Below are 15,611 nucleotides of genomic sequence, written 5' to 3' on the forward strand. Positions count from 1 at the left end.
GTATGAAATTTACTTCTTGAACAGTTCGAAACCAAAACTAAGTATGATTTTTTTCCCTGGACAGTAACGGTTCCTTTAAAAATTTGGAACCAGTCATAAACAGCGCGCGGGCCGAGCGGCAGTGTTGGGTGTTGGTAGTTAACCTGTATTTTTGAAATGGGTCCATGTCATCATTATCATCATCATCATTATCATCGTCACCATCACTACCAACCATCATCATCACCATCAACGACCATCATTATCATCATCATCATTACCATCAACCATCATCATCATCATCATTATCATCATATACACCATAACCATCAATCATCATCACTATCATCATCACTATTATCATTATCATCATCATCATCACATCACAATCAAACTTCTACTCGTCCAGGATGGCTTACTTACTGGCCTCTGCAGTAATGTACTATTACATAGGCAAGAGTCCTCAGCTCAACAGCGATATACGACACCAATCAGAGGAATTTGTATACTAGTCGTACGAATTACTTACGGTTCATATTGAATTTCATCGTTGCACTATAGTACCATTTAATTTTATTTATAATCGAGACACACAATAGTTTGTCAAGCCAAGTTCAAAAGTGAAAAGCTTTCATACCCGTCATGTGTACATGAGCCGTTTAGCTCTTCTTTTGAACCCCTTTATCTCAAAAAACTACTTAAACTACTCAATTTAAATATTAAGCTGTTATACTTACTTATGTGTAATTCACTAAAGGCTGTTACAAAAAATCGGTCAAGTGCAAGTTGGACTCGTACATGAAGGGTTCCGTAAACAGTTCAGTAAAAGTTTTTCTTAAAATTCTTCTTATATAAGTTTTTTTTGCTAACTGTGCTTTATGCCCCTGGTTACCAAAGTCCTTGTCAAGATGAATCAAACGAGTCCTAACTCGATGCTGTCGTGTCGTTTATCACAGAGTTCCTATGGTCACCCGCTAGCTTTATCAGCAGATCAACTCTATTTCATTATAATATTGCATTGTCATCAGATTTATACATGCGTGTATAATTTCAGCTCAATCGGTTGAAGATATCCATTTCGAATTTGAGTACATTACACAGCAAGTACCTAAATATAATGCTTGTAATAATTCATTTTTAATACAAGCTTTTTTGTCCGAATGTACTTTTTGTTGACTGTACTTGCATTGTCTACTACTTATCTGTACCAAATTTCAAGTCTGTACTATTAACTATTGAGAAGTTCCCTCCTGCAGAGACGATCCTAGTAGGATCACCAAGATGTCACACACAACCAGATTATTGTATTGTCACCAAATTTACATAAGTATGCCAAAGAGCGTAGCCGTGTTTGCATGGAAAAGCGGCCCTTTCACCAAACGTTCACTGTAATTTTTTTTAATAAGAGCCCTCATGACAAATATTATTTCTTGTAAGTTTCAGCTTCCTATCTTTGTTATTTTCTGAGATATGATTTCTTTTAACTTTTCACAAAAATGTTTTTTTTTCCTCATTGGCTAATGCGAGCTACGTAATCTTTTAGTACAGTAATTTATGTATAGAGACTCACATATTCTTTAAATAATATTTAAGTTTTCCAAAAAAAAACTTGGATAAATGTAGGAAATAAAACTTCAGCATTTTTTTTCTTGCTTTCTGGAAGAGCGACACCAACCGTTTTTTGTTAGGTAGTTGCTTATATAAAGGCCTACAATATATATATTTTTTAAAATAATCCAGTTGGTACTTCATACTAGAAAAAGGAAAAATAAAGGATATGGTGTACCCATACAAGATAATTTAGTCGCAAAAGAGATTATTCACATTGCAACCTCTTTATCATTAATGATATACTGGCAGGTGACTGGCAGATTCATGGACCAAATAATAACGGCTCAAAAAATGTCTGTCAGCGCAGTTCATTCGGGGGCAATTCGGCGGACTTTGTATGTTGTGTAATTAAATAATAAGAAGGTCGACTAGTGTGAATAAATTTTAAACTGTATTATAAACCTTAAATAGAGTGAAATACTTTTACAGCCTTATTCATAAAAAGTTAGAGCCTCCTTGAAGGCTCCTTGCAGGCCCGATGCTAAAAAAAGTGATTCATAAACGTCTGTTAGCGCTAATCAGTCGATCAAGGCTCTGCTAAAGTTAGAGGACCGTAGACCCTTTATTTCCCTGCTTAGTCACAAAATGGCCGCCACAAGTTTGAACAGCTGACTTTGACAAGAGCAAAAAACCATACCGAAGATATTTTTACTGAAGGGTGAAGTTACGCAAAGATTAAAAAAATCCAGGAAAAATTATTTTCAGAATTTGCATTTAAAAGTACTTAAAGGTACTTATTACTGCTACTTTACTAACAATAAATATGAAAAAAATATTTTTTTTTGATTATCATAATTACGGCTTTTTGTACTTAAACATAAACATGCGGATCAGAGATGGCGGGAAAACAAACAGCTCCCTTTTTTTTTCCTGCTAATTTGCTGTCACTGCTGTCAATTTTTTTTTTAAATTATCGATGAGGCTATTTTTTGTCTTTGATTTGTCAAGATGGCCAACATAACGCGTCTAATCCGTCTATCAGCAGCTCAACAACTAGCAGACTGCTAGCAAGCGTTTATGAATCATACTTCTTGACAACCGTCTAACAAGCTTAATCAGCCTGCTATATAACAGACAGATCAAACCTCAATTAAGGATTTTTTATGAATAATGCTGTTAGTATGAATTTTTTAGTGTAAAAAACAATAGGTAAACATAGTGATTAGTGACGGTGCTAATTTGGCGAGCGCTTTATCAAAGTTGGCTTTATTGAGGTTTGTGGTTCATTAATTTTGCACAAAAACAAATAAACCACACAATCAGACAGTCACTATATTATATTATCGAAGCTTTTATAAAACATCATAAAAATCGCAAACTTAGGTAAATAAATATTCAAATAACATAGGGGCTGTCACTTTGGTCGCCTAGCAACGGCTAACAAAGGCTAGCAACCAAAAAAACGCTAAAAACACATTTATTGTATGAGGATCTCTTTTAATTTGTAACTTTATTTTATTTTTAGTATTTGTTGTTATAGCGGCCACAGTAATACATAATCAATGAAAATTTCAAGTGTCTAACTTTTACGGCTTAAGAGATAGAGCCCTGTGCCGGACAGACAGACAGACAGACAGTGGAGTCACAGTACCTTTGGGTACGGAACCCTAAAAAAATTAACACACTATTTTTCGCTGATGATTTACATCGGGCCACTGTTCACTGTTCCTACCTATTATGTAAATTCGACCACTGGAAATATGAAGCAAGCCAATTCGTAGGTAACTTGTAAAAATCAAATCACATAATACACATCAATCCCTTCCTCAAAATTTTCATTTTCATTGATATTTTGGCGTCCAAAAAGCGGCACGGCACATTTCATCATTAGGTGACACGTTTACCCAAAACCTTGTGCTTCGTTGAACTTTACGTCCCATCTGACTGTGTACTTTCTTTTCTTATTTGACGAAATCAGCACCTATTTCATGTCTTAATCGATCAAATCACACATTTCATGTTATTGAACTTGGCACACTATTTGCCATTTATGTTTTTGTATTATTTAAGTCTATGTAGATGCTCTCTGCTACTTTATTTGTGTTTGGCGAGTACTAGAAAATTTTCCAGATTCAACGTAGCCTATTTTAATCGGGGATTATGTTATTTTCTATATTAGGTATGTGAAATCATTTTTAAAATCGGGTCAGTTATTCTGCAATAATTTTTTCTCTTTTCCGGAGGTAATCTCTAAAATCCGCACCTGAAATGAACTCAAACAAAGTTTTTTTTTAATTGATTATTATTATAAATATTTATAGACTAGTGCAGCAATGTGTCCATAGTTCCGTAAGGCAACTAATTAACTAGAAAACTCGTCCGCCCAATCGTGACCTGTACACATTAAATTAGTTTTAAATAAAGATATACGTATCTTGTCAGCGTTCATAACCATAACAATTTCGAATGATTAATCTCAGGTTTAGTATTATGCAAACGATAAAACCAAAACAACGTCTGGACAGTGGTTCAATGTTATACCAACTGTTTGCTGATGTTGCACAACTGATGTTATACTAACATTGACCCTCACTGCCATCGCTGTCCCTTAACCTATTTATGACGAGACACCCTAAAATATCTAATAAAACAACACTATCTCCGCCCATACAATTCCATAGCCCTATGCCGCTTACGATTTTTTGAGCGTAAATGTATAAATGAACCATAAAAAGTAAAATAAGCGACGGATTATAATTACATATTGTCCCGACTAATTAAGTACTAAGTACTAAGTTTAACTATCAATTCGCTGTAATAGCATATTAAAATTTACTTTACATACCTTATTATTTAAAAACGCTTGGTAAACTGAAATATGCAGGTAAGTAGGTACGTAAAATTATTTTTTCTTTATCAGTATCCTTGGTATATAATATACATATATATATATATATATATATACAAGGGGATTTAAAAAACATGGGTATAACAGGTCTGCACCATTTTTATTTATTGGCCATAAAGTTGGCCATTGCCAAAGTCCGCAGGCCATCCATTGCCCAATTCCGTCGAACTAAACTCGCATCTTTTCCTAAGATCTTTTACATTGAATAGCAATCTGTTCCAAAAGGGTTCTATTATCAGTAAAGAGGAAGGCATCAATTTTGATTTATACGTCTCGTCTCGTCACTGAAAAAGATCATTGTCGAGTGATTGCGGACGCGAGCTACAGACGACCGCTGTTATCGTATCGCACGATTCGTAACGCAGGGGTGCCCAAGCTATGCACTTCAAAAGAGTCGCCACCAGGCATTTTGGTGTCCTTTCTTGTACGGGAATATGTTAGCTTATGCCCGAGGCCTTACCCTCGTTTAAAAATGCCATCCCCGCTGGCGTCTAGTTCGCGGCCTAAGCATGTCAAAGGATGATTTATCTTATCAGTGAACCAGGTACAACCTGGCAACTCCGCTAGCTACCACATACGTAGCGGACTAGCAAGGTAGTTGTTAATAGATTGTAGTTCATTGATACGGATCAATCAATTATTATTTATATGACGATTTTAATCCCCGACGCAAAAAGAGGGCTATTATAAATTTGACTGCCAGTTATGTGTCTGTGACATCATAGCTTCCAAATGGATGGTTCGATTTTAATGCGGTTTTTTTATAATCTATAGCTAGTTTAACGGGATCATTTTTAGCTTAGTTTCATTAAAATAAAATAAACCATTATTGAAAAAAACGAATAATGAACTTTTTAAATTACATTATAAGTATTTTCAACAAAACGCACTATCAGACCAAAAAATATCCTTTTTAGGGTTCCGTAGTCAACTAGGAAACCCTTATTATGTAATTTGGCATGAATATACATATCAGTCACGCCGAGAGAGGTAAAATAAAAAAAAGTAAAAAAAATTTTTTGGTTAGGTACCTCCCATAGACGTAGTGATTTTTTTTTAAGTAACCCTATAGTGTAAGGTATCGTTAGATAGCTCTTTTAAAACCATTGGGGGTTTTCGAGACAATTTCAACTCTAAAATAATGTAAACTGTTGGGCGGAAAAATTAAAAAGATAGCTTGAGAATTATTAGTAGTTTAAGAGTAAATAGCAGCCTAAGGTATAAAATTTACCTAAACTTGGAAGATTCCGTACACAATACGAAATCCTTAGAAAAATATTACATCATTGTTACTTGCTACGTTGTTGTTGTTACTTGTTACTGGCTACGGAACCCTATCTTGGGCGTGTCCGACACGCTCTTAGCCCGTTTTTTTTAAAGTTGTATCAAAATTGGGTAACTTTCCGAGGACGATACAAGACAAAATCGGAATATCAAATTATTTTCCAATTTACTTACTAAAACTGTCCCTTTCACGCTTAAGTAGTAGCACGTAGTAGTGTTAACGATTGAATGTGAGCGCGATAAAATATATTTTATGAAGTTATGCTTTGGGAGCCCCTGATGTGGTGGGCGCCTAATTACTATGAGCTCCTTTTATTGATCGCGTGCTAAGCGGTCGCCCGCAATGCTCCAACATAAAATATGACAGACCACACAATTACTTTACAATCCAAATAAGTTGTAATTTAAAAAAAAACAAGCTATTTGTCGACAACCGTATTTTAACCCCGGCCCGACGCAAAAAGAGGATAACAAAAGGAGAAAAATAATATTTTGACTTTGACTCTTACTATTGAGGATGTTATAAGTTTGCCGCCAATATCTGTCTGTCTGCCTATCTATGTGTGGCATCGTAGCTCTTACAAGGATGGACCGATTTTTTTACGTGAACGCGTGTTTTCTTGCGGCGATTCTTAGCTATTAAACATAAATACTTATGTTTGATGAAAATCGGTCTTTTAGATATTGAATTTTGAAATTAACTACGACTATTTCGGATTTTTTAGGGTTCCGTAAGCAAAATAGCAAGAAACGGAAGCCTTATAGTTTCGCCATGTCAGTCTGTCTGTCTGTCCGTCTGTCCGCCCGCGGCTTTGCTCAGAGACTATCATTGTTGAAAGCTGTTTTTGCATGGATATTATGTAGCAACTATGCCGACAAAAGGGTAAGAAATTTTTTTGATTTTTTTTTTGTGGTACCTCCCGTAGACGTAAAGTGGGTGTGATTTTATTTTCCTCTTCTGACCCTATAGTGTGGGGTATCGTTAGTAAGGTCCGACCGAGATCTCGGTCTCGGTCTCGGTTTCGACAAATCTCGGCCAAAAATCGAGCCGAGATCTCGGTCTCGGTCTCGGCCCAAAACAGCCAAGATTCTCGGCCGCGACCGAGACTCCGCGACGGCACTGAATTTAAATATTGGCGCGAGGTTTACCGCGGTGTCCGCGGTGGCATGAGCTTTCTTTGGGATTTTGATTGGTCGCCGCGCCCGGGTTCACGCGTATGGTACCTACTTGCTTATTATAGTAACAAGCGACACCTCGTTCTTTTCTTTTCGATAACGATTATTATTGGTAATACTGTAGTTTGATTTACGTGATAATAACTTCGGATAATAATTAAGTTTGTTTGTAGGACCCGGTGGAACGTTTAATTAAACCATAATAAAACTTTTTTTTTCATTCAAAACGCGTATTTTTGGGTTCCGTAGTCAACTAGGAATCCTTATAATTACGCCATGTCTGTCCGTCTGTTTGTCCGCGGCTAAGCTCAAAGACCGTTAGTACTAGAGAGCTGTAATTTGGCATGAATATACAATATATCAGTCACGCTGACAGTGGTTAAATAAAAAAATATTTTTTTAGGGTACCCCATCCCATAGACGTAGTGGGGGTGATTTTTTTTCTCGACTAACACTATATTGTGGGGTATCGTTGGATAGGTCTTTTATTGAGGGGGTCGCCAGGACGATTTTTCGATTCAGTGATCTGTTTGCGAAATATTCAACTTAAAATCTAAACTGTTGGGTGGAAATATTTGAAAAAATTCAGGATGGTAAAGGTAGAGTCATTCACGATGACGCGTGCCGTGGTTCTTATTACAATGTCTAATTTTGACAAAATCACGCGTCTTCGTGGATGGCACTAGGAATAGTAACGAAAACGATATCAAATTTACAGGGAAAATTATAACGGCTAAGATTGTTATACCTAAACTTGGAAGATTCTGTACACAATACGAAATTCTTAGAAAATATAACTTGATTTTTTCGAAATGGCTACGGAACCCTATCTTGGGCGTGTCCGACACGCTCTTGGCCGGTTTTTTTAGATTCATAAAATGATAATATAGAAAAAAGCACTTATATTTTGTGTCTCGGTCTCGGTCTCGGCCGAGAATATATTTTTTTCTCGGTCTCGGTCTCGGTCTCGGCCGAGATTAAAAAAGCAGTCTCGGTCGGACCTTAATCGTTAGATAGGTCTTTTTACCCCTATTACTGAGACTCCGCTGTCTGTCTGTCTGTCTATCCGTCTGTCACAGGGCTCTATGTCTTGAGCAGTAAAAGCTAGGCACTTGGAATTTTCACAGATTATGTATTACAGCGGCCGCTACAACAACAAATACTAAAATTAAAATAAAGTGAAAAATTAAAGGGGGTCGTCATACAAGAAACGTGTTTCATTCAGCGGTTTTTGGTTGCTAGGCTGCCAAGATGATGGCCGTCAGTTGCTAGGGGCAACGCGAGTGACCCTTTGTTGTTTTTAATGTTTAACTACTTATTAATTTGCGATTTTATAAAACCTTCGATAGTATAATAATTAATAATTGTCTCTAAGACAGTGGTTCATTTTCTTGTGCAGCATTAAGACTAAATAACAATTTATGATCCACAAACCTCCGACACACACTACACACACTTCACAAAAGCCAACTTCAATAAAGCACTCACAGCCGCTGAATTTAATGTTTTTACACTAAAAAATGTCCGTTATAATTCATACTAAGTAACACTATTTAGGTCAAAATTTAAAATCAGGCTAAGATAAATGCCTTTGTCAAGTGGAACCCTTTATAGCTAGTTAATGCTGTTATTCAACTTTACTTTTATCTGAAAGTTTTGTATTTTATTTTCTTTATTTTGTACAAAGTTTACATACACGTATACGTATTACATCCAATCACTTAATGTTATAGTTATATTGCAACTAAAGGACAATGTTTACAGTTGTCCTTGGTGGGCGGGATGTTAAACCGTCACACAATTCTAAATTCTCATAGATTTTAATCCACTACTTAGTTCCCTTTGTTTACTTTAAGTTACATGAAATTTCTCAACAGATGGCGTTAGTGTGCACAATTCCTTTCTAATCACACGACTTCACTTCTGCATACAATTTTTAGTTTTTAAGTTCACCGCCTAGATGTCGCTGTCCCGTGTCAGTCACCATTCTGCATCGCGCTGTTGAGATTTTTCCTGGTATAATGACCTTATGAGCCGTAGCCGTTGCATTATGGACTCCAAAAAAGCACAGCAGAATTTGGTCTCGCCATTTTCAAGAACATATTCGAGGATATTTTTTTGGAGTCCAATTGGACCTATTAATGCAACGGCTCCATTTTATTTTACTACATTACATACAAACACAATTTAACTAATTCATAATAAGTACGCACCGTTCGGCCGAATGACCGCGTTCAGCCAATTTTTTCTGCCGTGGGCGCCGGGTTGCGGCGCATGGCAAGAGTCTAAAGCGCTATTCAGCCTCCGACAGGGCGACAAGAAGGATGAGAATTAAAATTGGTCTTTATTCAAAATACTTGCACCTAGTGCTTACATTTTGGTGATATGTTTTGTTTTTATTAACTTGAATGTAATATAACTAGTTATGTTTGTTCGGGTGGAATTAATATTTCAACTTAAATTTGAAGTGGATATCTTCAACTGATTGAGCTGAAATTTTGAATGCATGTATAAATCCGATAACAATGCAATATTATTATGACGTGGAGCTGATCTGATGATGAAGTTAGATGTTGGCCATAGGAACTGTAATAAAACGACACGACCGCATCGATTTTGGTCTCATTTGATTCGTCTTGATGACTACCTACTTTGGTAACCAGGGGCAAAAAGAACCGCCAACAAAAAGCTTGTATTAGATTTTTTACAAAAAAATATTACTGATCTACTTGTTTTTAAAACATTGTACGGAGGTGCGGAACCCTTCATGCGCGAGTCGCTCGCACTCGCACTTGACCGATTTTTTTAAATCATTGGGGTTTGTGTGATTTTTCGATTCAACAATTTGTTTGCGAAATATTCAACTTTAAAGAGATTATTTTTTTATTGAAACCGAGTACATCTAAAAGCTAAACCGTTGGTTTGAAAATTTTAAAAGAAATAATGATGGTAAATAGCAGCCTAAGGTATAAAATATACCTAAACTAAGTTTCCGAAATACAAAATTCATAGAAAAATATTGCTTCATTTTATCGTAATAGAAAGAAAGAAAGAAAGAAAAAGTTGTTAATGGCTACGGAACCCTATCTTGTGCGTGTCCGACAAGCTCTTGGCCGGTTTTTATGTTTTCTAATATAGTTAGGTTAAGTCATTGTGTATTCAAGTCAATCCGACCACTGCTGCAGAGTTAAAAATGATTTACGAACTTTTAAAGAAACATATATACCAAAGGCCTTGAAATTCTGTATTTTTAACGCGATATGTAAGTACTTTTCCGTTTATTTCAGAAGGATTAATTAGAATCCTGGATGTTTGTAAACATTGTTAAGCGATACCATAGCAATCCTGTCGATCGATTACAGATTATTTATAATTTAATGTTAAGAAGCGATTACGCAGCGGATTGTCTACTTTTATGTTATGAACCGCTTTCATTCACTTGTATTTAAAAAATAAATGAATCAGAGTCAGTCAATTTTTTTTTACTTTATTACAATGAGGCGAAAATCTGAATATTTATTTTGCATATATCTTTGTAGTCGACTCTATTAAATGATTTATTTAGATAGATTAATATATCTATGTAAAACTTGAAAACGACAACAAATTTCAGTCATCTTTTTATTAATGTTTTCCAATACTTCGTAGAAGGTTCTTACAGGAAAAAAAATAGGAAAGTTGTGCAGAAAATTTAACCAAACATACGACTATGTGTAAACTTTTTAAATGTAAAGTTAGTGCGTTACATTACAAACACTAGCTGGTTTTTTATGCAACGATAATTGAATTCACGATGTAATTTTTAGGAATTTTAGCGAAATCCCAGAATTTCTATTCAAGTGCTAGGTCTAATGGTTTACACGTGCAAAGCCATGGGTAACGGCTAGTTTTCAACATAATCGAAATAAGTTACATCGTATTTCGATCTCACCAGCACCACAGTGAAATCCGTTTTAATTAATATCAATTTCATCGAATACTGCGGAAACTTGTATCCGGTTGCTTTGATTTTCCCGGTTCAATTCGATAAAGGTATTTCCGTGATCAATTCGGATTTGCAATGATCAGTATAACAACATTTGATATAATTTCAAAGGATAGGAGCTTCACAGAACTTTTTTATAAAATAAACCTAACCTGGTTATGTTACAAAGTACAACAATCGAATTAATAACAATAGAAATAAGTTTGGTTTTTAAGATAAATTACATTATATCAAACGAAAATTATATCAATTGTTGCTATATCCTTCTTTACGCACCGCAAACAATTGAATGCCAAGTATCTGTGGAATATTTGTACAATATGCCAATATCTGCCAATTACAAATCTACACGGGATCACAATTCACGAGGTTGAATAAATTGTGTACTTAATTATTGATGATTACGTACGCCAATGTAATTATAACGTGTACTCATTGCGTACAAAATATAGTATAAATCATTTAAACTGTGGAATACAGACATTAGATATGCTTGTGTTTTCCGACACTCTGTTTTCTGATAATTTTAGCCTGTTATGTGTTGCGATTTTTTTTTAAATGTAATACTCTCAAATATTTGAGTACCTCGCCCGCTACGGTAAATCTGATGACTGTACAATACGTATCTTGTGGAAAGAATTAATCTGTTTATTTTGTAAACCGGTGCCGTGGTGAAGAATAAATAGAGATGGTTACTGGTGCTATAAAAATCCATTTCAATGCATCACGATTGAAGAGTATTGAGCAGTTAATTGGTACCGTTGACACTTGAACTAAACGGTACTTAGGTACTAAATCGATACCACTGCGCGGAATGTACTTCAAATGAAATGAGGACCCTAATTGGACATTATTGAAGCTAATTTCTTCATGTCATTTTAAACTTGTTAATGCAAGGGTCAGGGTTGAGCGTTTACGACACAATATTGATACATCTTTTTTTTTAATTTACCGATAACCGTAATATATTGCTGTATAGGTTTCAGTTACCGGTATTTTAGCTGGTTAGTACCTAAAGAAACCGGTTTTGCCAGCGCTACCTGTAAATCTTCGAATTTGACACAAAATTGTCGTAACTGTTGTGTTCACTTGAATTTATTTACGATCAGCCTCGTTGCCTCGTTGACATGCCATTTCCTCTTGTTTTTTCTATTCCGTATTCCTTTGGCCTTTGGAAAGGACTGGGCAAAGGAACTGGCTGAACGTATGTATTGCAATGTGTAGGCTCCACAGAAAACCAGCGTTGCTCTATATACATAACGCGTGGCAACACATGCTGAGTGGAGGCCATTTTGGTGTCCTGGTTAGTTTTAGTGTTTTAGTCTTATTACTATACGGTGGTGGTACTGATGTTTGTGCTCCACAGAAAACCAGCGTTGCTCTATATACATAACGCGTGGCAACACATGCTGAGTGGAGGCCATTTTGGTGTCCTGGTTAGTTTTAGTGTTTTAGTCTTATTACTATACGGTGGTGGTACTGATGTTTGGGCTCCACAGAAAACCAGCGTTACTGCACATAATGTGCGGCAACACATTCTGAGTGGAGACCCTTTTTGGTATCTTGTCGTGTCACCAAGTAACATAGTTTTAGTGCTAGTTTTAGTCTTAGCCTTAGGTGGTACTTATGGAGCCAAAATAAATCTTTCTTTTTTTTCTTTCTTTCTGATGGAACCAAATGCGAGTAAATCTTTATTTCTTTCTTTGAGTGCCTAAAATTTTCTCTGTTTTTTATTCGGAGTAGTTTCCATCCACGGCCATGCCTTCTACGGTAGATTATGACTCATAGAGTAGTACTTTTGTAACGTAACACCAGCCCGTTTTCTGATAGCGATGCAGAAGAAGACCTGCAAGCCAGCGATGCTGGGTCGCGTGTGGGCGGCGATCCGGCGCGCGCTCAGCCTCGAACATGCGCCTGCGCACCAGTTCGGATGCTGCCAGTGGCAGGCGCAGCAGCGGCCGCCCATTGCCTACCTCATATACAGGTAATTGATTGAATCAGGCGTCACTTAGCAAAGGTCCATATCAATGAACGCCAAACCGTTTAATTGCAAGAAACCAATTAAAAGGTCTAGGAATGTTACATGTAACTATCAATACTTAGATAATTTATTGAATCAAGCGTTACTTTGCAGAGGTCCATATCAATAAACTAAAACAATTACTTTGCTCACCCGCGACCTTATGATAGCTACGTTTACGCTAAAAGTGTGTATTCATGCAGTTCCTCCATATCCACACCAAACTCATCTATCACCACCACAACTCTACACTTTCACAATTTCAAGTTAATCAATTTTATAATTCAATAAATTGAAATTGTGAAAGTGTAGAGTTGTGGGCCGAATAACACTCGCCAGATTTAATTACCGATAGACACATAAGACACAGAATACACAGAATAGGTGAAACTAAATATAAAACATGTCGGAATTACCTATACGTTTATTCTTTTTACTGTACTGAAGCATTTATACGTGGGATAGACTTAAATACGTTTGAAACAGAAGATTTATCTTTACGAGTATCGTCCTGTCATTCATCTCTGTCTGTGCTCGCAGAAAGTAATAAGAATAATGATATTCCATCAACGATTAAGTAGGCATATCACTTTGTATCCAGGCAAACGAATTGACTATGTTAAGCGTGAAAACGTAACAAATAAATAAATAAATAGGTAAATAATTCTCATTTTCCCATTTATAGTATTAGTAAAGATTAGTGTTATCATAGGCGAATTATATATGGTCCTTGGTGTTATATAATCATTATTTTGTAGCTGCCTCTGAAGACACAATTCTGCATAAATTTAATGAAATCACACTTTATTCAAATCGAACTCTTGTTGGTGATGAATGACGATCCTTAGACATATGTGGTGGCATTTGTGCTCTATCGTCTATTATGTCACATAGGTAATAGATATGATAGAGCACAAATGCCACCACATTTTACCCAACTTGTATAGTATTGTTAAATGTCCAGCGAATTTGTCTCCTAGGACCAACCTTTGTACATAATAGTCAAATGAAACTTCCATAAATTATGCAGCGTTGTTTTGTCCCCACGGCGCAGGAGCCATATTTCTTCGTCAACTCGACGTTGTCGGCTTTTTATTTTTCAGCACGTAATCTACCTACAAAAGTAGGTTTTATATAACTGTAGTTAGAAGTTGTAATGTGCTGTGTAGGTATTCATAACACAGTTACATACATAAATAGAGACTTTATCGTAAAAGTAAAACAAAACAGGGCGATTATTCAAGCGTTTCAACCGTCTCATTTTCTGGACACTTCTGTAAAAATGGCCGAATATTCTGATACAGTTTTTTTAGTTATCTGGTAGAAATACAGGAACTCTATAATTGAAAACGAGATCAAAATTTACAGCCAATTCGTAAAAAATGTGAGAAGAAAAAAGGAGACGGTTGAAACGTTCAAATAATAGCCCAAAGATACACAGATTAAATAATCTATTTGTATTTGTTGTAGGTGAGTAGATACAATACCTGTATTGTATAGCCGTAGGCGATAGGCTAGCAACCTGTCACTATTGTACCGTTTTTGTCAAACTTAAAACCTAAAATTGCTAAAAGTGGCTCCGAAGCGGTAACGTTTCGTGTGCTCTGCCTACCCCATTTGGGGATACAGGCGTGATGTTTTTTGTGTGTGAGTATTGTATGTATGGTTACTTATGTATATTTTTGTGATTGTTCTAATCTGTTGTAAATTGCACCAACTGCTGATATCTCATCCTGTTGAAAGGTTCAACAAAGTACGTACGTATGTGCCTTCTACCTAAACGTACTTCTGTTGAAAAATGTTGCCTAGAAGAGATCATTCTTAAGCAATAAGGCCGCCTATTGCTTGCCTTGTCATTTTCTCAATATTTACCTGTTTTCTGTATCGCGTATAGAGTGGTGTTCAATAGAGACTTATTGTATTGTATTGTTAATGACTGCCCTACCTATTTCCAATCGTCCGCGTCCTCTTACCGTACCCTAACCTATACTCTTTTGTTTTCCAGATGGCTCCTTTTTATCGGCGTAGTGTCAGTTGGCATAGCAAGCTTTGCGTGCCAGCGGTTACCGAAACACTATGAAGGTCCGCCCGTGGAGCTGAACTATATGAAATGGTTCATATACTTTACCAACTGGGGCTTCGTGGTGATCGCGCTGCAGTGCGGCTTGGCACTGGCCGTGGTGCACCGGTACCGGGCGGAGAGGATATTCAACTTGCGTAAGTATTGCTGGTTGCTACCAAAATACCATGACTATATGGGGCTTGAATTTGCCAAGTGGAGAACTGGCCCCTGTACCACAAAAGTTACAGGTGCTATAATTCCACAACATTGTTAAGTTTATCTTATCTTATCTTATTATCTTATCTTATCCTTAGGGGTCCTTGCGGATACACTTCGACCCGTAGGGATCTTTTGTGTAATTACCCCTCCTTCGCACTTACTCTATTGCCTTTATCACCTCGTCCATAAATTGGATGATTTGACGTAGCGGTAGTGCCTTAGTCTCCTGGTGCGGGGTATCCGTCGCCAAAGAGTCTCATTCTTGATCTGGCGAGGGCGTCACATTCACACATAATGTGTTCCATTGTTTCGTCTTCCTCGCCACATATTCTACAGACTTCATTGTCCTGTAGTCCCATCTTTACTAGTATGTGTTTAGTATTGAAGTGACCTGTGAATGCCCCGACGATATGTCGGAGTTGTTTCC

General features: G+C 36.6%; 1 protein-coding gene across 4 annotated transcripts in view; it reads left to right on the top strand.

Annotated features, from left to right (window-relative positions):
* LOC141438185 (protein rolling stone-like) overlaps positions 1 to 15,611 on the top strand; it is a 57,587-nt gene that overhangs the window by 28,351 nt on the left and 13,625 nt on the right. For all 4 annotated transcript variants that reach the window (XM_074101935.1, XM_074101934.1, XM_074101933.1 and 1 more), the window contains 2 exons: positions 12,714 to 12,867; positions 14,909 to 15,120. In XM_074101935.1, the coding sequence (XP_073958036.1) occupies positions 12,714 to 12,867; positions 14,909 to 15,120 (366 nt within the window). The remainder of the gene's footprint in view (positions 1 to 12,713; positions 12,868 to 14,908; positions 15,121 to 15,611) is intronic.

This window comes from Choristoneura fumiferana, chromosome 18 (genome assembly GCF_025370935.1).
Source record: "Choristoneura fumiferana chromosome 18, NRCan_CFum_1, whole genome shotgun sequence".
NCBI lineage: Eukaryota > Metazoa > Arthropoda > Insecta > Lepidoptera > Tortricidae > Choristoneura > Choristoneura fumiferana.